Source organism: Trichechus manatus, unplaced genomic scaffold, assembly GCF_000243295.1.
Source record: "Trichechus manatus latirostris isolate Lorelei unplaced genomic scaffold, TriManLat1.0 scaffold00054, whole genome shotgun sequence".
Classification (NCBI taxonomy): domain Eukaryota; kingdom Metazoa; phylum Chordata; class Mammalia; order Sirenia; family Trichechidae; genus Trichechus; species Trichechus manatus.
Genome location: NW_004443990.1, coordinates 3,701,051 through 3,726,822, shown reverse-complemented (window position 1 = coordinate 3,726,822; position 25,772 = coordinate 3,701,051). Strand labels below are relative to the sequence as shown.

General features: G+C 36.8%; 1 protein-coding gene across 4 annotated transcripts in view; it reads left to right on the top strand.

Annotated features, from left to right (window-relative positions):
• The first annotated feature begins 291 nt into the window (after window positions 1-291).
• Window positions 292-25,772, top strand: part of DHX40 (DEAH-box helicase 40) — a 59,734-nt gene continuing 34,253 nt past the window's right edge. For 2 of the 4 annotated variants that reach the window (XM_023732709.1, XM_023732708.1), the window contains exons 1-10: window positions 338-545; window positions 1,369-1,536; window positions 2,546-2,691; window positions 3,798-3,917; window positions 4,120-4,347; window positions 4,571-4,637; window positions 5,673-5,804; window positions 19,228-19,327; window positions 21,347-21,433; window positions 21,566-21,748. In XM_023732709.1, the coding sequence (XP_023588477.1) occupies window positions 434-545; window positions 1,369-1,536; window positions 2,546-2,691; window positions 3,798-3,917; window positions 4,120-4,347; window positions 4,571-4,637; window positions 5,673-5,804; window positions 19,228-19,327; window positions 21,347-21,433; window positions 21,566-21,748 (1,343 nt within the window). In that variant the 5' untranslated portion in view covers window positions 338-433. Of the gene's footprint in view, window positions 546-1,368; window positions 1,537-2,545; window positions 2,692-3,797; window positions 3,918-4,119; window positions 4,348-4,570; window positions 4,638-5,672; window positions 5,805-19,227; window positions 19,328-21,346; window positions 21,434-21,565; window positions 21,749-25,772 lie in introns of all 4 variants that reach the window. The other 2 variants (XM_004377859.1, XM_023732707.1) reach the window with 2 other exon arrangements.

Genomic DNA, 25,772 nt, shown 5'->3' with positions numbered 1-25,772 from the left:
CCACGGACAGGTCATTTCAGGATGCGTAAGGTGGGAAGGGGCACTCCTAGGATGGTTTCTGTTTCTGGAAAAGGGTCACATCGGCAAACTGTGTGATAGAAGAATTGGCTGCAGTGACCACTGTGGCTGCGAGAAAAAGAGTCGCTGCGCTTTCTGCGCACAAGAGTGGAAACAAAAGGGGGCCTTCGAGCCTTCGGGGATGCCTTCGCTGTTCCACGCTGCGCGCGCACAGTTGGCCGAAAATCCTCGGGGGTGGGGCTTGGGCCTCAGCGGTGGGTTGGCGTGCTTCGAGTCACTTAGCAGCTCTCCCTCCCCTCTCTTCGAGTCGCACGCGCGGAAGTAAACACTCAACGTCATCAGGGAGCGTCTTCGCCTTTCCCCACCCATCTTCCCAGATCGGTGGGCGTGCTCACCTCTGCTCTGGGCCAGGTCTATGTCCCGGTTTCCCGCCGTCGCGGGCAGGGCGCCAAGGCGGCAGGAGGAGAGTGAGCGGTCAAGAGACCTCCAGGAAGAGCGGCCCTCCGCTGTTTCCATCGCTGATAGAGGTGCGGTCCGCGGGACGCTACGAAGGCCAGTGGGAGTTACAGCATGGGGGATTGGGGGGATAAAAGTCCGCCTTTGGCTGGGAGAGGAGAGCAGGGAGGAGGACGTAGTGTTCTCCTTGGCCTCCAAGCCCGAGGCGAACTTTACGTCCATTGAGCACTTTGGCTTACAGGGGGGCGGTCCCAGACCCAAGTTGGGTGGAAACCCTTCTGGGGGGCAAAAAAGTGAACCCCCAACGCCTAGGTACGTTGTGTTCTTAAACAGGCTCATAAAGCCTTTGTTCTCTACCCACCCCCACCCCACCCCACCCCACCCCCGTCGGGCCGCCAGCCTGCCTTTGGGTACGGTATGAAGGGAGCCAGTTTCCATGGTTACCTACCACTTGGCCTTCTGGGATATCAGTCACTCTGAACAGGGACCTAACTTGAACCATGAATCAGAATCAAACACAGGTGGCTTCTAATTCAACTGAGAGTTTTCTGCTGGTTCTGTCCCAGTTTTTGGTCTATTTGATAAAATTGTGTGGATTTTGTGCTTCTATGTAAATATGTATGTATGTGTGTTGCGTTGTGTGAGGCCTGCATTGTCAAGTAGCCCAAGTCGTGCATTAACAAATGTTCAAGTTGTTAATTTTCACCAGAGAAATTGTTTTAGACTTAGAAAGCTAACTTAAGGATTGGACATAGATGATTTAAATGAGAAGTCATGGGTTGATTCTTTCCATTCTTAAAATTCTATTGTTTTTCTGTTTTCAGTTCTAGAAAATTGAGTCAAAGATATCTTTACATGTCTTTTAATTGCATAATTGTTTTTCTGTTATTACAGAAGAGAAAGGATGCACATCACAGGAAGGAGGAACTACTCCAACTTTTCCTATTCAGAAACAAAGAAAAAAACTTATTCAGGCTGTGAGGGACAATTCATTCCTTATTGTTACTGGAAATACAGGAAGTGGTAAAACAACTCAACTCCCAAAATACCTATATGAAGCAGGTAATTTTATTCTGGAATAATACTGGTAGTAGTTTTTTTTTTAAAAAAAAAGTCCTCTTTTTAAAGACTGGTAGGACTTCTGTACTGCACAAACACTCATAAAAAAAAATCCTCTTTTTAAAGGCTGGTAGGACTTGTGTACTGCATAAATACCCATGAAAACATTCATCTGGAAGTAGTATGTGAGAAATACATATGATGGTTTTAAAAAATTAGCAGCCAGTGCTATCACTGTACTTTGCTTCCTGTCCCAGTTCTTTTCTTGGCACACCCTCCTTATGGTCTGCCTTCTTTATGGTCTTATTTCAGATTCAAGAATTAGTTGAGATGGCACATTTTTCCATTTTTAACTCTATGATAATCCCAAATAGGAGAATTACAGTTAAATATTTGTTTGCTATAGAATAAGTTTATCTTGCAGTAGACTATGAACCACTGGGTATTGAAATGATGTACTGAAGAGAGAAGGGAAATGTTGATGTTTAGTGCTGACATTAGTATTTCTTGGTTTCTTCTCCAGAGCATTATCAGGTAAATATTTATTCCCTGACTCTGCTAGAACCAAGCTTTAAACTACCTTTCCCTTACAAGTATGGCAGAACATTCTATCATAAGATTGTTAAAGAACAATGATTCACGTAAACAACAAAAAAAATTGGTGTTAACTTGCTCTAATGCATCAAGTCTAAATGCTATTTGTTAAGATGCACTGCTATTTTATATACCATTAAGAATGAAAAATGCTATTAATTGTAAGTTTCAACTCTTTTAGAGGTACTCATAGTGACCCTACAGGACAAAGTAGAACTGCCCCGTAGGGTTTTCAAGGCTGTAATCTTTACAGAAGCAGATTTCCACATCTTTCTCCTGCAGAGCAGCTGGTGGGTTTAAACTGTTGACCTTTTGGTTAGCAGCTGAGTGCTTAACTACTGCATCACCAGGGCTCCTCTTAGCTCTAATAGAAAGAAGCATTTGCTAACATTGTGTCTTTTATTTCTGGTTTTGATAGGGTTTTCACAACATGGTATGATTGGTGTAACTCAGCCACGAAAAGTCGCTGCCATATCTGTTGCTCAGAGAGTTGCTGAAGAAATGAAATGCGCTTTGGGATCCAAAGTAGGATACCAAGTTCGTTTTGATGATTGCAGCTCTAAGGTACACAATTTTGTTGGTATCTTAAGTACTGTAAACTTAGTGAACAGGTGGAGAAAGTTATGAAATGTTTTAATCTAAAAATCCCGTATATTTAAAAGAAACAAAGCCTCAAACTAGAATTAGTTTTTGTTGCTCATTGCTAATGCTTTAGTTCTGAAGAGTCTAATATTTACCCCGGTGTCTGCCTCCTCAATTAGGTGATGATACTTGTGTTTATTTTTCCTAGGATTCTCTCGTTTTATGTTTTTTAGCTGTAAGGATTTTTTGACATGTAGGTTATGTTTGCAGTCTTAAAGTTAGTGGAAATCAGACAACTTAATTAATGAAGTCAATAAGTGAGTGTTCATTGAGCATCTTCTATCTGCATGGTACTAACGAGTTTACAGTAGTTTTCTTTTTATAGTTAATAATTACAATTTATATTTCATCAGGATTTCTAAATCCTGTACCAGATACAGAATAATCTGTGATTTACATATGGTTCCTAATAGGATTGGCCATCAAGTGTGACACAGAATGACTTTCCCCAAAATACTATCTTGGCCTTCCTAGTGGTCACTGCTGGGGATTTTTCCTTCCCTCTTCTCTTCGCTTGCTGGTTCTCCTAACCTTTGGACTTTTTTCTCACCTTGGTCTAATGGTAGTCTAGTGATATTATTTTTTTATGGGAGAATGGGCAGGGAGGAGGAGAGAGGGAGAGGAAAGTTTCCCATTTTCTCTGTCTTTAACTCAGCTCCTCTTTCCCCTTGAATTCTCTAAAATAGTGGCTGAGACAAAGAGGATGAATCCTTTTTCATTGTTGTTCCCCACAACTTGCTCACCTGAAGCCACTGCATTACCTTACTACTTTCCGCTGGCTTTATCGTTATCTCCTTAGTGCTTCCTCTTGTTTTATCCCAGAACACCCAGCTTAGTTCCTCATCCCTGCCTCTGTGTAGACCACACTTTTCATAATTTATCATAACTTGTTGGACTATTTAATGTTTTTTTTTTAATTTAGTTGTATTGCTCACTTCATGTCTGCACATTTTGGGGAAAAATTTAGTTGAGGGAAATAATGAAATTCTGTTATACTGTAACGATGTACTCTACTGTCTGCGTGTTAGGAAACAGCAATCAAATACATGACTGATGGATGTTTACTGAAACATATTCTGGGAGATCCAAATCTTACCAAATTCAGTGTCATTATTTTGGATGAAGCCCATGAGAGAACTCTCACTACAGTGAGTATTTTAATATACTGATTTATTATTAGCAAGTAAAAAGTTTACTTCTTTAGGGCAGCTTTTTACTGGATAGAGAATTGCCTTCTCTTACTAACATTTTAATATATTGAAATAGGAATTGTTTGGTTAGAATACCAATATATTTAAAATAACTTGGCAGTTACATTTGTGACTTGCTAGAAGTTTGCTTTTCTTTCAGGACATCTTATTTGGTTTATTGAAGAAGCTATTTCAGGAGAAGTCTCCGAACAGGAAGGAGCATTTAAAGGTGGTGGTGATGTCAGCAACTATGGAATTAGCCAAGCTCTCTGCATTCTTTGGAAATTGTCCAATATTTGATATACCTGGAAGACTTTATCCTGTCAGAGAAAAATTCTGCAATTTGATTGGCCCACGAGACAGAGAAAATACTGCGTATATTCAAGCGGTATTACTTGGCATCCTTTTAATGTCTTTTTTAAATCTACGATTTTGGTTAATTGAGTAGTTTGATAATTCATTTGTTCCCTTTACTATTTTAACCACAACCCTCATGGGTCCTGGAAATTTTGAGAATGCAAATTTAATTTTTCTGTGGAGCCAGGGGATATAGTGGTGGGGGAATGACTGTATTTCCACTAGCATATTATGCTTGTGTTTTCCTGTTTTAGATTGTAAAAGTAACGATGGATATCCATTTGAATGAAATGGCTGGAGACATCTTGGTTTTTCTGACTGGTGAGCATTCAGTGTCAGGTTTAAAAATGTTTGCTTTTCTTTTTTTTTTAATGTTTGTTACTTTTGAGAATAGGATGTGGCAAAAGGATAGAGTGTTAACCTCCATGTTGGAAATCTGGACTCCCCTCAACTGTTGCCCCAGCTTTTTATGTTTATTTGTATAGTTTTAGATATAAAATATATAAGATAATTCTATACTACCACAAGAAATATCAGGCTTGTTAGTAAATATGTGTAAAACACATCGACGTTTTAGTAAAAAGATATTAAATGGTGAAATATTGTTATTTTTATTGGTCTTTTTTTTTTAACTGCACAGATTATTATTAGTCTATCATATATAGAGCTATTAACAGACTAAATAGTCCTGGGTCTGAATAATTAATTCCGTTATTTCAAAAGACATTACACTAGCTTCTTTCTTCTTGGAGTGGTGAGATGGTGCTGTGTGATAGCAGTACATAAGGTGTGGAATCCATGGATCACAGATAAGCCTTTGGCAGTTTTTTGGAGGTCAAAAATAGAACAGTTGAATCTCAGACTAGTGTGATTCTTTTAAGTAGCAGCATCCTAATAACAGGAATGAATCATTTCATTGCTCACCTCCTACTCTGCTGTGTACTGTCAGAAGGGAAGCATTGTAACAGTCTCTTTGTCTTTCTGAGGGTACTTAAGTAGTTTGATATGTATCTAAAAGCAGTATCTCTTGGACTAGCATTCCCTATGTAAACAATGAATTTTACTGAGTCTTCCGTAAATACTGTATTAAGATGACAGAGTTGAAGATTATAAATATTTTTATTAGTTTAGAGATATAAATTTCTTGGGAACTGATACTTTTTCTGTCTTGAATTTCGTTGTTGAGATTTGGTATGTGTGTGATAAAACTGTTTTGTGTTCATCTCCTTTAGATCAAATGAAAGATTTGAAATAGCTATTATGCAGAACTAATTTTAATCTAGAAGGCTTTTTTTTTTTTTTTTTATTCTTAATTTGGCTGTTCAATTTCTGAAGTATTCTTTTTCCCCATTTCAGGCCAGTTTGAAATCGAGAAAAGTTGTGAGTTACTTTTTCAGATGGCAGAGTCTGTAGATTATGATTATGATGTTCAAGATACCACTCTAGATGGCTTGCTTATATTGCCATGTTATGGATCTATGACAACAGGTAATTCCTTATTAGAATTGAAAATTTGACTTGTTTTTTTTAAAAAAAACTATTGCATAATCACATACATACAGAAGAGTGTACAGATCTAACTGTTTAGGTCAGTGAATTTCACAAACTGAGCTCATCTTTGTAACCAGCACCCAGACCATGAAACAGAACATTAACAGAACCAGCATCCCATGATGGAAGTGGTTCTATACTTGAAGTCTTTTCATGTTTGTTCACTTTTTCAAGAGCCTTGGACATCCCAGTAGTATTGGTAAGAGTGGGCTGTGCTCTCTCCCAGCAGAGCAAAAATATCAGAGATAAATACTCTGAAATGAAGATTAAATTTCCTGTTGCTAATACCATAAGTCAAACCTGATTTGCCACACTATAGAATTTCTAAAATTCACGTATATCTAGATATAGCTAAGACTAAGCAGCAAATAGTTTTCCTTTTAAGTAGCCATGCATTAGTCTGCTTTTCAATAATGATCCTATTTTGTGAATTCAAAGAGCAAGTGCAAATTCTTGTTATTCTGAAATTTGATCATAATAAGTATTGTTGAATGAGGTGTAGAATTCTTTTGTAAAACTATTTTATTATGGAATTTGACTGAAACTAAACGAGAAGTTGACCTCAGCCTCCTGTTTGGTGTTTGGGATTAGCAGTTAGATGTTTTTATATTTTATGTGTATTTTTATTTTTATTGAGCAGGTGATTGCTTTTATCCTTACATTAACAAAAAAAAGTTTGGGAATATATGTGTTGGTAAATAACCATAGACCATGTGCTATTTTGGAAATATCTTTTGTGACATTAGGCCCTTACTCTCAATATTGTAAGCACAGATCTCTATTTTTACATCTTCAAAGGAATTCTTTGAGTCATTATTTTAGGTTTTCATTGTTTTCTGGAGACGTGCTCCATTGATTCTTAACTGATAAGATAATTCAAAATCCATTGTGGTTGCTTTGTTACTAACTACAGTATATTTTCTTCTACATAAAGTAAATAATTTCATTGTTTTCTTTGTACTGACACATTGAAAATATGTTCTGTATCTGCCATTGCCTTGTTTAACTTCCTGAAATCTGATTTTTATACTATTAATGGTTGCTGGTGACCCCTTATTCCTCAAATCTCATATATATTTTCCATTCATTTGTATTTTGACTTTGTGATACTAATGATAGTCTCCTTCTTGAAATGCTGTCATCTGGGATCATATTTAATTCTCTGGTTCTCCTGACCACTCTTTCTCAGACGCTGCTTCCTCCCTTTGCTTCCAAGTGTGGCTTTTTCCGAAGGTTTCATCTTTAGCTTGCTGATTTCTCGTATTCTTTGTTTTGGAGAGGTTGGCTCTTAGGAATCACCTGTCACTTCTTTGTGGATGACTCCAGGGAGCTGTCTGTAGTTCAGATCTCACTCATGCTGTCAGAGCTCCTGGGCCGCCTCACTAGGCTTTCTAGTTGGTGCATTGTATCATCCCAAATCATTCAGTGCAAGCAAGTGGCAACTTCTACAGGTTTCCTTTTACCTTTGTCTCGTCCAGATCTTCTTTTTCTAGTTTTACTGCCACTGCTAGAGTTGGTATCCTCAGTTTGCTTTCCTGAGTTGTTAACATAGCCTGCTAACTTGTTTTCCCTGATTTGCCTTACCATTTTACTTGTAGTGGTAAGCTTAATCTTCCAAAAGCACAGCTCTGATGGTTGATCCCCTATTGAGTACCTCTTGCCAATTGAATTAAAATGCCGACTTAATAACCTGGCATTCATTATCCTTCTAGCTTTGCTCTAGTCTGCTTTCAGCCTTAATTCCCAGTGTATGTGATTTTCTGGTATATATGTGTAATGGATGTGTGACTGGGTGTGGGTAGAGCCATTACTGAAGGATTTTATTTATTTAGTTTCCCTTCTAGTTCTAAGGGTGCTATCAAGGGTGATCTACTGGTGATCCATTATGAGCATAATAATACTTATTGCAGCAGTGTATAGCAGTATGAAGCAGCATTCAGACGGAGCTAATAAGGTACTGAGTAATGCATGAGGTGGGGAGTTGGGTGAAATAGGGAGAGAGTGACAGGTGCTTCGGCTCTTAGGTTTCCCTTTTCAGCCTGGTTAATACAACAGAGCACTTATTTTCGTTATTGTTTATATTTTGTGTGGTGGGGGGAGACTCTATTATAATGTTATTTCCTACTACGCTTTAGGGACAGAAAACTTGTACTTGGCAGTGAGGAGAGGGAAGAAGTGTTTCCTACCTATTGCTTGTAGTGAGTAGGTAAAAATTGCAAGGTGGATATTTTATATTTGCTGGTATTTCTGGGCCAACTATGAGGATGATTGCCTGCTTTAAAGGGACATATTAAAATATCCCCCTAATTGACAACCCAAATTCTAATCTAAAATGGTAGAGGTGCTGTGGAATTCCTTCTGCTGCTAAGGTTCTATGATCCTGCTCCCTGGGTTGAACTTACCCACAGCTCTCACCCTCTGTGCCATTTTTTAAACTCAAAACATAGATATTTTTGGTTCCTTTTCTTCCCTCATCTTTTTTGTTAGTCTGCATTTGCTACTTCCTTAAGCTAAACGCCTTTCCTTTTTATTCTCCCCACTCACTGACTGAAATCCTGCTATTTCATTTGTCTAGTGCAGCCAGCTCTATGAAAACCTTTCCTAATTTCTTTCCTTAAACCTGGCTTTGATTCCTTCTTCGTTTGAACCTCATTATGTTTGCCGTGCCTCTTGTGTTACGGTTGTCTTCTTATCCTCTCTACGAGACTACTGAATGTTGAAGATGTTTCGATTATATAGTTAAACTTGAGTTCCAGAGTTTTTACTTTCTCCTGGACATTCTGTTAATGTCTTGTGTCGGATTCTATGTATAGAACTTTAATTTATTGTTTTTCTGAATACTTTCTCTCTCTGATTTCCTTCTTTTTGTTCAATCTGTTGTAGTTCTCCCTTGTATCTAGGGAAAAGCTGAACCCCACAAAAATTTATGAAATGAAATATGCCATTTATTTCATAAATGACAGCTATTTGCATGGAATTGGAGACTTTTAGCACTAAAAGTAATCATCTAATTCAGTGCCTCTTAGCCTTTATTCTGGTGGGGGAGGGGTGATGAGCTCAGATTCCATTAAAAAGGTAATGAAAGGCACATGACTTCTTTCTCTAGAAAAATGCACATATACCCACATTTATGTTTTTGAATAATCAGACTTTATCTTACAGATAGAGGCTAAGTGATATTCCTGAGATTACATGGTAAATCTGCATTTGGTAACTGGTTGTTTATTCAGAAATAGTATGTATTTCCAGGATACATGAAAAAAGGAAAGGAGTTGTCCCTTGCATTAGTGTACAACATTTTGAAAGAGGAAGAACTTCTTTAGAGTATCACATAAATCCAAGAGTAGTTTCATTTTTTTCCTTTCTCCCTACAAAACATTACCTCAGTATGGCATTACCTAGAACTTGACTTTGTCTATCAAGTTCCCTTAGATGTTAAGGTTAAAGATGCAGGAGAATAAGGCTAGTGAGTTTCACATAAAAACTTAGACTCTATATGAAGTCTTCACAAATGAGAAAACTTTTCTTTTGTCTTACAAAGAAATATATTCTTATTTCTTATAAAATCAGCAGTTAGGAAAAATAATTAAAATCACCAGGTCCACAAGCACAACCCAATGGTAATCACTGTTAACATTTTAGAGTATATTGTTTTGAACGTTTTCTTTACCCATAAAAATATACTTTTATTGTTTAGCTTTTTTTTTTTTTAACTAGAAGAAGGATTATATATGCTTTTTTATTTTTTTACCTTTTGCGGAAAACTTAAAAAGTGTAGAAAAGTACAAAAAATTCATTTCCCACTCTGCAGAATTAACATGTATTTACTTCCAGTATTTAAGAAAAATAATTGAGGACAAATGATGCAGTTTCATTATAAAGAATTCAAGCAGTATACAAAATTACAAAGAATAAAGAAATCACTTCATATTCCTCCATCCCAAAATAACCATCTTTAAGCATTAGGAAAAAATTAGTCCAGATGTCTTTGTGTGTGTATATGTGTGTACATATATATTGAAGAATAAGTAGGTAGGTTGATAAAAATACTTCTAAAAAGTGAGATTGTAGTATTGCGTTTTAAAAGCATTTAATTTTACTTGAATTTACTTGAAGGGATTGTTAAACTTCAAGTAAATCTTTATCACAGGAGATAATATTTTTTAAAGATTACTCTAAAGATTAAAAAGATGAAAAGTATTAAGAAGTTGAAATTAATGTCTTCTCTTTAGGCCATACTTGATTACACATCTTACCTGTTGACTCCCTGGTGTGAAAGATGAGGACAATCAGCACTCTTACTCTTCTATATCCTTCCTCTCTGATTTCTGTTAGTTATTTTTATATTGCTCAGATGTATTCAGTTTTCACCATCAGTCCTTTTATCATGGATTTTCCATTCCTAAGTTATCTTTTGGCTAATTTTTAGCGTGGCTGGATTTTGTTAAAAAATTATTTTTAATAAAAGGACTCATGAGTGCTACGTTTTGAGTTTTTTGAGAATGTCTGGCTTTTGCCTTTATGCTTGAATTACACCTTAGCTAGGTTTTATGTTCTTGGGTCACACTTTCTTTTCCTTAGAACTTGGTAGACATTGCTGTGTTGTCTTCTGGCATTGAATGTTGCTGCAGAGAAGTCTGACACCAGCCTGATTTTTTTTTAACCTGCTTGTAAGTGATTTTCTTTTTCTGTCCGATTGCCTAAAAATTTCTATCTTTATCCTCAAAGTTTCAGTAGTTTTAATTAGGATTTTTTTTGGTGTTGAGTGTTTTTTATTAAACTCTCTTTAAAATTTAACCTGCTCTTTTTTTTAAAAGAAACTTTATTGAGGTATAACTTACATAAAAGTGCCTGCTGTAAATATACAGTTCAGTGAGTTTTGACAAGTATATATACGCATATATGTATATATAGTGGTTAAGAGTTACGGCTGCTAACCAAAAGGTGAGCAGTTCAAATCCACCAGGCGCTCCTTGGAAACCCTATGAGGTGGTTTTACTCTGTCCTGTAGGGTTGCTACGAGTCAGAATCGATTCAATGGCAACGGGGTTTTTTTGGTGTGTGTGTGTGTGTGTGTGTGTATGTGTATATATAGATATATTTATGTATATATATATATGTATTTATGTATATATATGTATATATATGTAACCTGTTACCATCGAGGAACCCTGGTGGCACAGTGGTTAAGAGCTCGGCTGCTAACCAAAAGGTCAGCAGTGCAAATCCACCAGATGCTCCTTGGAAACCCTATGGGGCAGTTCTTTGTCCGGTAGGGTTGCTGTGAGTTGCAATTGACTTGACAACGGGTTTGGTTTTTCGGTTTGGTTGCCATGGAGTTGATTCTGACTCATAGCAACCCTATGGCACAGAATAGAACTGCCCTGTAGGGTTTCCAAGGCTGTAAATCTTTATGCAAGCAGACTGCCACATCCTTCTACCATGGAGTGGCTTGTGGGTTCGAACTGCTGACCTTTCAGTTAGCAGCCAAACGCTTTAACCACTGCACCACCAGGGCTCTTGTGTGCTTGTGTGTGTGTGTATGTGTGTGTGTGTATACCTGTGTAACCACCACCACAAACAAGATCAAGAACATTTCTGATGTGTTCTTTTGATCTGTGAATTCAATTCTTAATTTTGGGGGAATTCTCTTGTGTTATAAAAGAGAATATAGCTTATGTCCTGTTGGTTTCGTTGTTCCATGGGTGTCAATTATTCTTATGTTGGATTTCTCTGTTTTCTATGTTTTTTGGCTTCTAGTTACTTTTATCTTTTCTAGCCACATTTACTAATTATCTCAAGCCTCCTTTATGTCAGGAGTTTCATCCTCAGCTGTGTTAGTGAGAATTCTCAAGATTTTTTTTATCACCCAAATGGCTTCTGGGGGTGGGGCAGAATTTGAGCTGAACAGTGTTGTATCACTTTGTTCTATTCCAGAATCATCTTAATTTCCCTCCCTTTGATTGAAGTTTTTGAAGTTTATTGCATTAAGTTATGTTCCTTTTACACACACACACACACACACACACACACACAGAGGCATATTTCCGTTTTGGCCTCTTTTTGAGGAGAATTTGGGACAAGAAATTCTATGAGGAAGTTTCAGTTGGCCTTAGCATATCAGGTACATCTTTCTTAGCAGCATTACTCCACTAAGAGTGTTGAGTGGCCCATCCTCAATATCCTTATTTCTTGGTAGACTTTGGAATATCTTTCTGACTCTGTGCCAGTTTTCTCCCTCCCTATTAATAAAACCCTAGTACCTTACCAGGTTTGAGACAGGTTAGGTAAAGTATGTCAGAATCTCTAATACGTAGGAAAATCAGGGAATGAGATAGTCAAAAGAATTGCTGTGCCTTAATGAAAGTGTTCAGTTTTCCCCTTTCTTCCTGGAAAGTGAGAACTTGCTTTAGGAATATAAGTATTTAGCATCTTTTCAACTTTTTATAAACAAACAAAATTGGCATGTGTTTATAACTGTGCAATATGGTGTCAGTGTGTAGGTGGACTTTAAAATGTGCAACAAATGTGAGTCTTGTAAAAACAGCAGTTTCAGGACTTTTTAGTTGATATGGTCAACAAAATGGTAAATGAAAGTAAAATTTTGTTTGAACCGATGACTAAAACAAGCAAGGGACTTTTAGAAATAGGTTGATTGAAAAATAGATTTGATTATGGGTAAGTTTGTTCAGGAAGGACATTTCTAACTTACGTAAAATATTAAAGTGTAATTTTAAAGGTGAAGGAACCTTAATTTGTAATTTATGTAATGCATTTTTTATTTATTGATTCATTCAGCAACTGTTTATTGAGTACTTTCTATAGGCCAGGCGTTGTTCTAGGTACTGGGAATACGCCTTGAATAAAAGAAAGCCCTTGTCTCCTCATGGAGTTACATTCTAGTAAATAGTTAATAACTTAATGTCTAAATATATAATTTGACCTGTGAAATAGTATATTGTGCATTTGAACCACTTGAAAGAAATGAGCTACCTAAGTCTAAGAAATAACTAAAAACAATTTTTAAAAAATTTTTTAGGTTTATTTTAAATTGTACTTTAGATGAAGGTTTATAGAACAAATAGTTTCTCATTAAACAGTAATATATATTGTTTTATGACATTGGTTAACAAGCCCGTGACATGTCAACACTCTCCCTTCTCAACCTTGGAGGACTTTTTTTTTGGTGAAAATATTCCTAGCCAAAGATACACCATTTCAAAAATTTCTACATGTACACTTCAGTGACATTGATTACATTCTTCCAGTTGTGCTGCCATTCTCATTATCCCTTTCCAAATTATTCCATCACCATTATCTTCAACTCACTGCCCCCTAGGCTTCCCGTCAAACCCTCTGAGTTGCTGTTGTCAATTTGATCTCACATAAAAAAATAATTTTTAACACTTACACTCTTCACCATATTCTTCAACTCTGAAAGAATAGGTCTTTTTGAAATTATTTTTGGATTTATATCAAAACTTCTTTATAGATATGTTTCTCTCTCTCTTTTTTATTTTTATTTTTTGCTTAAACAAGCAGAAATTTAATTTCTCACACTTTATGAGGCTAGAAGTCCGAATTCAGGTTGCCAGCTCTAGGGGAAGGCTTTCTTTCTCTCTGGGCTCTGGGGTAAGGTCCTTGTCTCTTCTCAGCTTCTGTTTCTTGGTTCCTTGATGATCTTCATGTGGCATGGCATCTACCCCAATCTCTGCTTGCTTGCTGCTTGCTTAGTCAGCTGTTTTATATCTCAAGAGATTGATTTAAAGTACACTGTACACTAATACTGCCACATTAACATAACAAAGAAAACCCTATTCCCAAATTGGATTATAACCACAGGTATGGTAGGATTTTTAAATTTTATTTTATTGTGCTTTAGGTGAAAGTTTACAGAGCAAGTTAGTTTCTCATTCAAAAATTTACACACAAATGGTTTTCTAACATTGGTTGTAATCCCTGCAATATGTCAGCACTCTCCCTCTTTCTACCCCGTGTTCCCCGTTTCCATTCATCTAATTTTCCTGTCCCTTGCTGCCTTCTCGTTTTGGTTTTGTATAGGTGTTGCCCATTTGGTCTCATATACTTGAATGACTTAAGCACGTTCCTCAAGTGTGTTATTGTTTGTTTTATAGACCTGTCAAATCTTTGACTGAAAGGTGAACTTCAGGAGTGGCTTCAGTTCTGAGTTAGAAGGGTGTCCAGGGGCTATAGTCTTAGGAGTTCCGCCAGTCTCTATGAGACCAGTAAGTCTAGTCTTTTTTTTTTTTGAATTTGAATTTGAATTTTGTTCTACATTTTTCTCTTGGTCTGCCTGGGACCCTCTATTGTGATCCCTGTCAGAGCAGTCAGTGGTGGTAGCTTGGCATCATCTAGATCTTCTGGGCTCAGTTTGGTGGAGGCTGTGGTTCTTGTGATCTGTTAGTCCTTTGGGTTAGTATTTTCCTTGTGTGTTTGGTTTTCTTCATTCTCTTACTGTAGCCAGGATGGGACCAGTAGATGTATTTTATTAGATGGCCGCTTGCACGGTTTTAAGACCCCAGATGCTACTCACCAAAGTAGGATGTAGAACATTTGCTTTATGAACTATGTTATGCCAGTTGACCTAGATGTCCCCTGAGACCATGGTCCCCAGCCCTAAGCCCCAGTAACTCGGTCCTTCAAGGTGTTTGGATGTATCTGGGAAGCTTCTATGACTGTGCCCCGTTTGTGCTCTATTATATATGAATATATGTGCTGTACATACAAATATGTATGTAAAAATATCCACAGCCTGACCTATATATGTATGTGGGTATGCTCCTATACACCCTCCTTCCCCTGTTCAGCATATGTATCTGCCTATGTATCTGCTTGTGAGTTATTTGTTTTTACTGTTACTGTAGGGCTGTATATGCTATAGTATTTACTGCCATTGCCTCTTTTTTATTTTTATTTTTTCTTGTGTTCCTCTAAGTGTCTTCCTTTGCTTTGGTCAGGTTGTGGTGACTTCCCCTATAATGTGTATTGTCTTTCCTTTCACCAGAGTTAATACCTGTTTTCTATCTAGTTAGTGATTTCCCCTCCCTGCCCTTCCCTCCCTCGTAATCATCAAAGATTGTTTCTTTCTTTGTGTAAACCTTTTCTTGAGTTTTTATAATAGTAGTCTCATACAGTATTTGTCCTTTTGTGACTTATTTCACTCGGCATAATGCCGTCCAGACTCATCCATGTTGTGAGATGTTTTGTGGATTCATCATTGTTCTTTCTTATCATTGCATAGTATTCCACTGTGTGTATGTACCATAATTTATCCATTCATCTGTTGACGGGCACTTAGGTGGTTTCCATCTTTTTGCTATTGTGAGTAAAACAGCATTGAGCATGGGTGTGCATGTGTCTATTCGTGTGGCAGCTCTTATTTCCCTACTGTATATTCCTAGGAGTGGGATTGCTGGATTGTACAGCATTTCTATTGCTAGCTTTTTAAGGAAGCGCCATATCATTTTCCATAGGAGTTGTTCCATTTTAGTCCACTAGCAGTGTATGAGAGTTCCAGTATCCCCACAACCTTCTTAGCATTTATTGTTTTCTGAGTTTTTGATCCGTGCCATTCTTGCAGGGGTGAGGTAGTATCTCATCATGGTTTTGATTTGCATCTCTCTAATGGCTAACAATCAAGAGCATCTTTTCATGTGTTTGTTGGCCACCTGAATGTCCTCTTTGGTGAAGTGTCTGTTTATGTCCTTTGCCCATTTTGTAAGTGGGTTACTTGTCTTTTTATTGTTGAGTTGTTGAAGTTTTCTCTATATTTTAGCGAGTAAGCCTTTATCAGAAATGTCATTGCCAAAGATTTTTTTCCCAGGCTGTAGGTTCTCTTTTTACTTCCTTGGAAAAATCTTTTGATGAGCATAAGTGTTTAATTTTTAGGAGGTCCTGTTTATCTAGTTTATCTTCTGGAATTTGTGCATAGTTACGCTTGATATTCTATTTATGCCATAAATTAGGGCCTCTAGCATTGTCTCTGTGTTTGTTTCATGAACTTTATAGTTTTAGGTTTTACATTTAAGTCTTTGATCCATTTTGAGTTAGTTTTTATGTATGAGGTGAGGTATGGATCCTGTTTGATTTTTCTACAAATGGATATCCAGTTTTGCCAGCACCATTTGTTGAAGTGACAGTCTCTTGCCCATTTAATGGACTTCAACCCTTTGTCAAAGATCAGGTGTCCATAGGTGGATAGATTTATTTCTGGGTTCTCAGTTCTGTTCCATTGGTCTATTTGTCTGTCGTTGTACCAGTACCAGACTATTTTGACTACCTTAGCTATATAGTAGATTCTGAGATCAGGTAGTATGAGGCCAGCTACTTTGTTCTTATTTTTCAGTTATGTTTTACTTATCCAGGGACTTTCCTTTCCATATAAAGTTGGTGATTAGTTTTTCCATTTTGTTAATTTTGTTGGAATTTGGATCGGGATTGCATTGTATCTATAGATTGCTTTGTGTGGTATTGACATTTTCACAAAGTTAAGTCTTCCTATCCATGAGCATGGTGTATTTTTCCATTTCTTGCAGTAGTATTTTCTAGTTTTCTTTACATCCCTAGTTAGGTTTATTCCTAAGTATTTTATCTTTTGGGTGGCCATTGTAAGTGGTGGTGTTTTCCTGATCTCCTTTTCAGAATTTTCTTTGTTAGTGTAGAGGAATCCGGCTGATTTTCTGTATGTTGATCTTGTACCCTGCCACTTTGCTGAATCCTTCTATTAGTTCCAGTAGCTTTTTTGTGGATTCTTTGGGATTTTCTCTGTGTAGGATCATGTTGCCTGTGAATAGGGGTAGTTTTACTTTTTCCTTACCAATTTGGATGCCCTTTATTTCCCTTTCTTGTCTTATTCTAACTAGAACTTCTAGTACAGTGTTGAGTAAGAGTGGTGATAAAGGGCATCCTTGTCTGGTTCCCATTTTCAGGGGAATTTTTTCAGTCTCTCTCCATTGAGAATAATGTTGGCTGTTGGTTTTGTGTATATGCCCTTAATTATGTTGAGGAATTTTTCTTTTCCTATTTTGGTGAGAGTTTTTATCAGGAATTGGCATTGGACTTTATCAGATGCCTTTTCTGCATCAATTAAGGTGATCATGTGTTTAGATATATTTCTATCAGTTTTACCTTTATAGCATTTTTTTTTTTTTTACTTGTGAAATTAATTTAGGGATGATGTTCAGGAGTAGAAACATCTGAGTTGCTCCTTTTCTTCCTTACCTGTGCTCTTGTTTTCAATCATAGTAGTTCAACTTAGGTCTGTTTTATGTATTGGGAATATAGGGATATTTATAAGATTTTATTTGAAAGTGAATTTTTACTTCATCTTTATTAAGATTTTCTTGGTTGCAGGAAAGAAACCAACTTGAGGTTGCTCAAGTAGAAAAAGTGAATTTTCTAAACAGTACTGGCGTATCTTGTGGAAATCAAATGGCAGCCAGGCATTTAAAAAATATTTGTTTCTTTATAAAGATGTACTATGTACTAACATATAATGTACAATAATAAATGTATATAAAATAGAAAGTTTAACAGGATGTTATGAAAAATATAAATAGAAAAGCTAATACTTTCTTTTCACACCCGAATGGATTGGCTTATGTACTCCTTGAAATCATTGCTCCAAACTTTGGAGATCATTGACACGGATGATCCACCCAACTCCCTTGCTTTGCAGTTTCTTGACATCTTTAGCGCATATGATCTTTTCCTTCATCCTACCTCAACCACCTCTTCAGATATTTATATCCTATAATTTGTCATCACCATATTTTCTGAAATCCTAGTTTTAAACATCGATTCGCTATTTCTCCCAATTCATTCTACTGTTCCTTATATAACAATTTTCAGAGTGCAATGCAAAACCCATTGCTATCAATGCCAACTCATAGCAGCCCTACAGGACAGACTAGAACTGCCGCATAGAATTTCGGAGGCTGAATTCTTTAGTGAAGCAGACTACCATGTCTTTCTCCCATGGCACAGCTGGTGCGTTCGAACTGCCACCCTTTTGGTTAGCAGCTGAGTGCTTAACCACGGTACCACCAGGGCTCCTAGAACACATCGAGACCTGTTCTTTACCAACCTTCATTTACCTCCTTTCCTCATACTGTAATCATTTCATTTTAAACATTCTTAACTCTTGCCCTGTTCTGAGTTTAACCTGGCTGGAGAGCAAGTTTGCCCAAACCTGTTTTCCTTCCTATTTCACAGCTGCTGGGAATCTAGAAATATTCTTTTTCCAACACTCATGGCTGATTGATTCTTTTCTCTGTTTAGACTAGCTTTCTCTTCTTTATGTACATTAGTCACTTCCCTGTGGTTCCCAAGAGTTAACTTTTCTTCTTTGCAAGAGACCAGCCTAATCAAATTGACAGTCTCTTGGACCTTATCCCAAATTCACAGGAGAATCTGATTGGTCCAGCTTGGGGGAGATGTTTATCTCTGATGCTATCAACTATGGCCAGAGAAGCAAGATACCATAGTACAAGCATTGCTGGTGAGGCCTACCCCTCAGAATGTATAGATAGTGGAAGTAGGTGTGGCATTACTTCTTTAGAGAGGTAGTCATGAGTTGGGCAGACACCCCCAAAAGTAAAAACTGTTTGGCTAATCAGTCTTTAAGGCAGAGAGAGGTCCTTAATCTGGAGTCCATAGATGGGCTTCAGAGAGTTTCTGAACACCCTAAAATTGTTTAAGAACATTTTTTGTGCCTTTCAATGGTGAGGAGGTCCACAATTTTTATATATCCTCAAAGGGGTCTATGACCTAGATAAAAGAATCTGCTGTAGGGTTTCTTTCAGTATTAATAATCTATGATTCCACGGACCTAGAAATCATAACAATGAAAAGTAAGGAAAAAAAATTTTTTTTTTTAATTGATGTAATTAAGTGAAGTTTATGTTTCAAGTTAGTCTCCCATACAGAATTTTTTTTTTTTTTTAACATGCATTGTTATGAGACCCCAAATGCTCACCCCATTCTGCGACAGCACATTTCTCCCCTCCGCCCCTGATTCCCCATGAACATTCAACCAGCTCCTAACTCTCTCTGCCTTCCCCTCTAACCTCTGGAAAGAAGCCGCCCCTTTGGTCTCTTATAGCTACTTGTCTAAGAGGCACATTCTTCACGAGTATCACTTTACGTCCCACAGTCCATTCCAATCCCTGTCTGAAGAGTTGGCCTTGGAAAGGAAAAAATGGTTTTTGCTATTATATTTTGAATTGAAGATCATTAAAGAGGTGAAAAAAACAAAACTTTTAATGAAAAGATAGGAGTTCTTGAAAACTTGAGTTTGCCAGATGCATCTTGTAAATTAGTGTCTTTATATGTATTTTAGATCAACAGAGGAGAATATTTTTGCCACCTCCACCTGGAATTAGAAAATGTGTCATATCCACCAATATTTCTGCAACATCTTTGACAATAGATGGAATCAGGTACTGCTTTTGAAATTTCTCTTAAAGCCAAGGAAGCCACTTAGTTAATTATAAGACATTATTGAGTTTGTTTTTCTGTGCCTTTCTCTAATTCTCTTCACACCTACTTTTTAAGGTTCTTAACTTAGAATCACCTATCATTTTTTTGTAATTGATTGCTGTGAACAGGAAATTGAGGTAGGAGGTGCAAACTGTATTTCTGTTCACACTTTTTAACTATTTGGCAACTTGAAGCTTTCTCTTCCCAAATTGAAGATTATGTGTAGTGCTTCATGGGTTTCACTAAATAGGAAGCTAAACCTATTTTTCCACATCCCCATTACCAGCACATACCTATATGATCCCATGTTCCCTTCTTACCTGGCAACCCCACTTGGTAGAGTAAGCTTTGTTCATCCAAGTGTTTATCTGGAGGCGTTGTCTCACTCTTCACATTTTTGTGAAGGTGTACTGTCATGTAGATCTCTTACCTTCTTTGGATATCACAAATGATGCCATCACATTTAGAGTTAAATTCTAGAGAAAACCTTGGAATTTTTAAGTCTGAACTGATAGCTAATGTAAAGTTATTTTAGACTACTGAACCACATCTCTTTTGGATATTTATCTTTTACCCAATATATTTTATGCCCTAAGTCTGTCTGTCTGCCTTAAGAAGGCTGGACCTGAATCTTAGATCCTGTATTACTTCTTCAGGGTAAAATGATCACCCAGATCTGAGAGGAATTTAATTTCCCCTGCTTTTTTCCTTTCCTTTGAAAACAATGACTTCACCAAAGGCTTAGGAGAGCAGCTCTGCTGAATAAACTGACCTCTGTAATTTTCTGTTTCTAGCAAAGGCAAAAGTCATTAAATAGGGTGTTTGAGAGTGTTCCCTTGGTGAATGATAGACTTAGTGTTACTTTTAACTTAGTTCTCTCCCTCACTTGCTTTCCATTTAATTGTCTTAAAATGTTATTTTAAAGGCTAGTTGGAGTTAGATTCTAAACCTATTCGAATAGTCTAGAGCTGACTTGCAAGTTTTTTGTTTTGGTTTTTGAGGTGAACTTCACATAACATAAAATTAACCATTGTAAATAATTCGTTGACACTTTGTACATTCACATTCGTGTTGTGTGATCATCACCTCTATCTAGTTTCAAAACATTTTCATCACCCCAAAATAAAACCCTATACCCATTAAGCAAAGAGCCTTAGTGGTGCCGTGGTTAAGCAACTTGGCTGCTAACTGAAAGGTTGGCAGTTCAGACCCACTCAGTAGCGCTGCGGGAGAAAGACTTGGTGATCTGTGCCCATAAAAATTACAGCCTAGGAAACCCTATGGGGCAGTTCTACTCTGTCACATGGGGTCACTATGAGTCAAAAATCAACTCAACAGCACCTAACAACAATACCCATTAAACAGTTATTTCTCATTTCCCGTCTGCCCCCTAGCTCCTGGCAGGTACCAGTTTACTTTCAGTTTCTATGGATTTGCCTATTCCGGATATTTCATGTAAATGAAATCATATACTATGTGACCTTTTGTGTCTAGTTTGTTTTACTTAGCATAATATTATGAAAAGTCATCCGTGTTGTAGCATGTATCAGTACTTCATTCCTTTTGATGGCTGAATACTCTTCCATTGTATGTATATACCATAATTTGTTTATCCATTTATTTGTTGATGGACATTTGAGTTGATTCTGTCTTTTGGTTGTTGTAAATAGTACTGTTAATAACATTCATGTACAAATATTTGTTTGAGTCCTTGTTTTCGGTTCTTTTGGGTTTGTACCTAGGAGTGCAGTTTATAGATCATAAGGTAGTTGCATGTTTAACTTTTTGAGAAACTGCCATTTTAGATTTCTACCAGCAATGTTAAGAGAATTCCAATTACTTGACCATCACATTTTATACTTAATGTAAAAGGCTTTATATAATTGTTACTTTGGTAGAAGAGAAGAACCCGAAGTGCTCAAAAATTAACAAGTCTTCCCTTATTTTCTAGAAACTTAATTTGTTTTCATTTTCCTTAGATATGTGGTAGATGGTGGCTTTGTGAAACAGTTAAATCACAACCCCAGATTAGGGTTGGATATCCTGGAGGTGGTTCCAATTTCAAAGTAAGTCTCTATGTCAAGTCTTTTTGTTCAGGTAACAGTTGACTTGATGGTTTCTAGCTGGTTTGGGGATAGGAAGTAAATTGTTTAAGAAACCCACAGAACATTTTGGGGCCTTTTTTTTTCCCTCTGAAGGAGTGAGGCGTTACAGCGAAGTGGCCGAGCTGGTAGAACTTCCTCAGGAAAATGCTTTCGGATCTATAGTAAAGATTTTTGGAACCAGTGTATGCCTGACCATGTGATCCCTGAGATTAAGAGAACTAGTTTGACATCTGTAGTTCTGACCTTAAAGTGCCTTGCCATACACGATGTTATAAGGTATGTAGACACAACCTGGAAAAAGGAAAATTTTGCTATAGTGGGGCCAGGTTATTCCTCAAAAATTCTTTTGAAATATTTGACTCATACCTTCCTATAGACTTGAGGATAACCTATTTTTGAGATTCAGCTAAACCAAAATCAAAGGTTTCCTTGCATGCTTTACTGATCTCTTTGATCTCTTGCTGATATTTTAACCTTACCTTAATGGGCTTCTATGTGCAATGTTTATTTGGATCCCTTAGTGACCACTGTTTACATGATGAAAGGTATGTAATAAGTGACCCTAATTCCAGTTAGAAATTGTTTTTGTTTTTTTTTTTTTTTTGGTAGCATTTTTTATATGGCCGGTATTGTACTATGTACTGTCAAAGACAGAGTAATCTCTGTAGTAGTTTTTTGCTTTCACCAAGCTTATGTTCAGGTAAACAAGATTTACTTGCATGAAGTGAAGAATAGAACAAATGTTAAAGTATATAATTGATTGGTGTATAGGATAGAATGTTTTCTTAGGGGATGGAAGTTTTTTTATCTCAGATGGTAGACGAAGTAATGAAGGAAACTGCTGTATTGGTCTTAATTGGCTGGCAGTGTGCGAGTGACAGGAACCTTGGGAGAGAGTGACTACTCATTGTAGGTGAAGTAATTACCAGGTATAATCCAGATATATATTGTGTACTCTAGGAAAGCCAACTTCAAAATATTTTGGATAGAGATTTTCAGAATGAGATTATAGATCCTAGAAAGAGTAGACCATGTACTAAATGAAATTCTAACTATAATCATAAATGTTGCCAATGAGAAAGACAGGAAAGAGCCATTTAAAGGAACCTAAATTGCTAAACAGAAAGCTTTCAGATAAACCCAGATTTAAAATTAATATTCACAAAGAATAGCAGAGCATAGGATAACCAAGTCTGAATGCATATTAGGAAAATAGGAGCAATAATTACTTAATATTATCTGCACTACATTATTTTTCCATCTTAAGACCTGCAGTGTATTAAAAGTCCCCCAAAATGCTGGAGAAAAAAGTGACTCCTCCTCTTTTTGTTTGTAGAGTAAGGAGAGGAAGACACAGTGTGTGGGATAGATGGTGGTATAGTGTTCATAGATGTGAGCAAGAAAATGGAGAGTCTTGATTATTGTTTTTCTTCCCCTTTCCCTGTTTTAAATCTGCAAAGGCAAAAACAAGTATGGATAAGAAGGAACTGATGACCGAGACAGATTTGGAAATAAGGAGAGAAAACCTAATTATCATAAATGAGTTTGTCTTGAGGCTTTAGACATTATTTCCTTGATACTAAAAAAACTTGCAGATTTAATGTTAGAGCCATTATGGATTATCTGTGAGAAATTTTACAGAACAGATTACCAGAAAATAATGAGAAAGACAAACATCTTTCTTGATTTTTCCAATTAGGAAAAAGGGCGGATTCTGCAAAAAGCCACCCAGTAAATTTGACATTGATTTCTAGAAGAGTCTAGCAAGGTTTGTTAAAAAAAGGTTTAAGAGAATTTAATAATGGTTTATAATTATCAGTAGGAATCAAAATGGTTCAAAAAGAATACATCATTACAAACCATTTTCTTTTCAGTTTGAGGCCAGACCTATCTACATAATGAGCGCTTCACAAGAAATTTATTGAATGAGTATATCTCTTCAGTATAATATTTATCAAGATGCATTTGATGTCTTTGTGAATAAAGAGGTGATCTATAGATGACAATACTATTGAATAGAGCATAGCTGCAAAATAGCCAAATTCAGAAAATGTCAATTAATTGCTTAGTATAGTCTAGGTGAAGTTTTTACTGGTAGTGTGATGAACTTATATCTTTCCAAATAAACATTATAAATGAAGATAATGAATAAGGATACTGAAGCCATGATTATCAGATTTACTGAGAGGAATATCTAATCTGATAGATAATTAAAACCAAAATTTAGAGTAATCTCAACAAGCCAGAAACTTGGACTAAAATCAACAAGGTAAAAGTCTGAAAATACACATTTTATATCCTGTGTTTTGGGTCTCAAATCTTCCATATGAATAAGGAAATTCATGTAGAAAAGATTTGAAACTATCAGATCACCACAAACTTAATATGAGCTTGCAGTTAAGATTCTGTTTAAAAACAATTTTAAAAATCCCGCTGGCATGGACTTTGGCTATATTACTAGACCGTGGTGACCAGGTGACAGTGAATTACAGCATTCCTGTTCTGTGTTGGTCACTCTCCATTTGGAGTTCTGTGTTGGATATCATCGTGTTTTATGAGGAGTTTGGCAAACTAGAGTCTTTCTAGAGGAGGGTAATTAGATATGGTGGGTCTGTTAGAAACCAATTAATACAAGGAATGCCTAACAAAGTTAGTAATTGGTTGAATCAAGAGAGAAAAGTAATTGTAGTGTTAACAAATCTAGAACAGAGTCCAAGGCCACTACTTGTTTTTGTAAATAAAATTTTATTGAACACAGCTATGCCCATCAGTTTATGTATTGTCTCTGGCTGCTTTTGCTACAATAGCAGTCGAGTAGTTGTGACAGAGACTGTATGGCCTGCAAAGCCTAAAATACTTTCTATCTTGCCCTTTATAGAAAAGTTGGCCAGCCCTTATTCTAGAAGATACCAAGATGAGTTGGTACAAGTTGTAGGAAAGCTGACTGTAGAACAATTTAAGAGATTTTTGTTTGTTTTTAAATAGTTAGAGCTCTCAGTCCTAGAATAGACTTTTGTGTAAGATAGTGTACCTTTTGTTCTTTATTGGACGTTTCTCAGGGTGAGAGATTGGAATAGCTGATGTGTCATCTTCAGATTTAAGGTGGAAGAAAATAACCCCGTGCAGGTGATATTAAGTAATTATTGCTCCAATATTTTAAAATACTTATTTATGTTTGGTTATATGCCACTATACTATACTTTGTGAATATTGTTGTTAATTATGTTCTTTAATGGTATGACGGTTATAGAAGCAGGAACTGCGTGCTGAAATAGTTTGAGATTGAAGTTGCATTGTATCTGCAGTTTGCTTTCGGATAGTTCAGCAGAAAATATGTACACATGCATGCATACATACATACATAAAGGAAATATGGCAGAATTAGTTGACTATATCTTTTATAAAAAGCATTTTGAGGTACTATTAAGCAATTTGTAATTTTTAATGAATTTTTCTTCACTATTTTATATAAATATAGTAAAAACAAAAAAAAGCCATTTGGACTATAGAAGAGAGTAGATGACATTGGCTGTGAGAGATGGTGTGGAATTAACATCAAGTAGAGAGGAATGGTGAGAGTGTTCCAACTAAGGGGGATCAGGAAGAAGTGCTTCTCAAATTAAATAGAGGAGTGTGGTTCAGAAAAAAAAGATTTCCTCCTTTGCTGAATGCTGATCATGATCGTAGACTGTTTTAGAAAAAAAAAAGGAGAACTTGAAAAATAGTAGAAGTACGTTCTACCTCGGTGAGTAGTGTCTTAAAAGCCTGTGAACAGCCATCTAAGATACTGTACTGGTCTCATCCCTTCGGGAGCAAGAGAGAACGAAGAGAACAGGATACAAGGAAAAGATTAGTCCAAAGGACTAATGGACCACGGCTACCAAGGCCTCCACCAGACTGAGTCCAGTACAGCTAGATGGTGCCTGGCTACCACAACTGACTGCTCTGACCAGGATCACAACAGAGGGTTCTGGACAGAGCTGGAGAAGGATGTAGAACAAAATTCTAACTCACAAAAAAAAGGACGAGATTTACCGGCCTAAAGGAGACTGGAGAAACCCTGAGAGTATGGCCCCCGGATACCCTTTTAGCTCAGTGGTGAAGTCATTTCCGAGGTTCACTGTTCAGCCGGGGAGTGGACAGCCTTATAAAACCAAATGGGACTAATGAGGTATAGCAGTCCAGGGACAAGGGCCAGAAGGCAGAAGGGGACAGGAGAGCTGGTGATAGGGAACCCAAGGTTGAGTAAGGATAGTGTTGATGTGTTGTGAGGTTGTTAACCATTGTCATAGGGCAACAT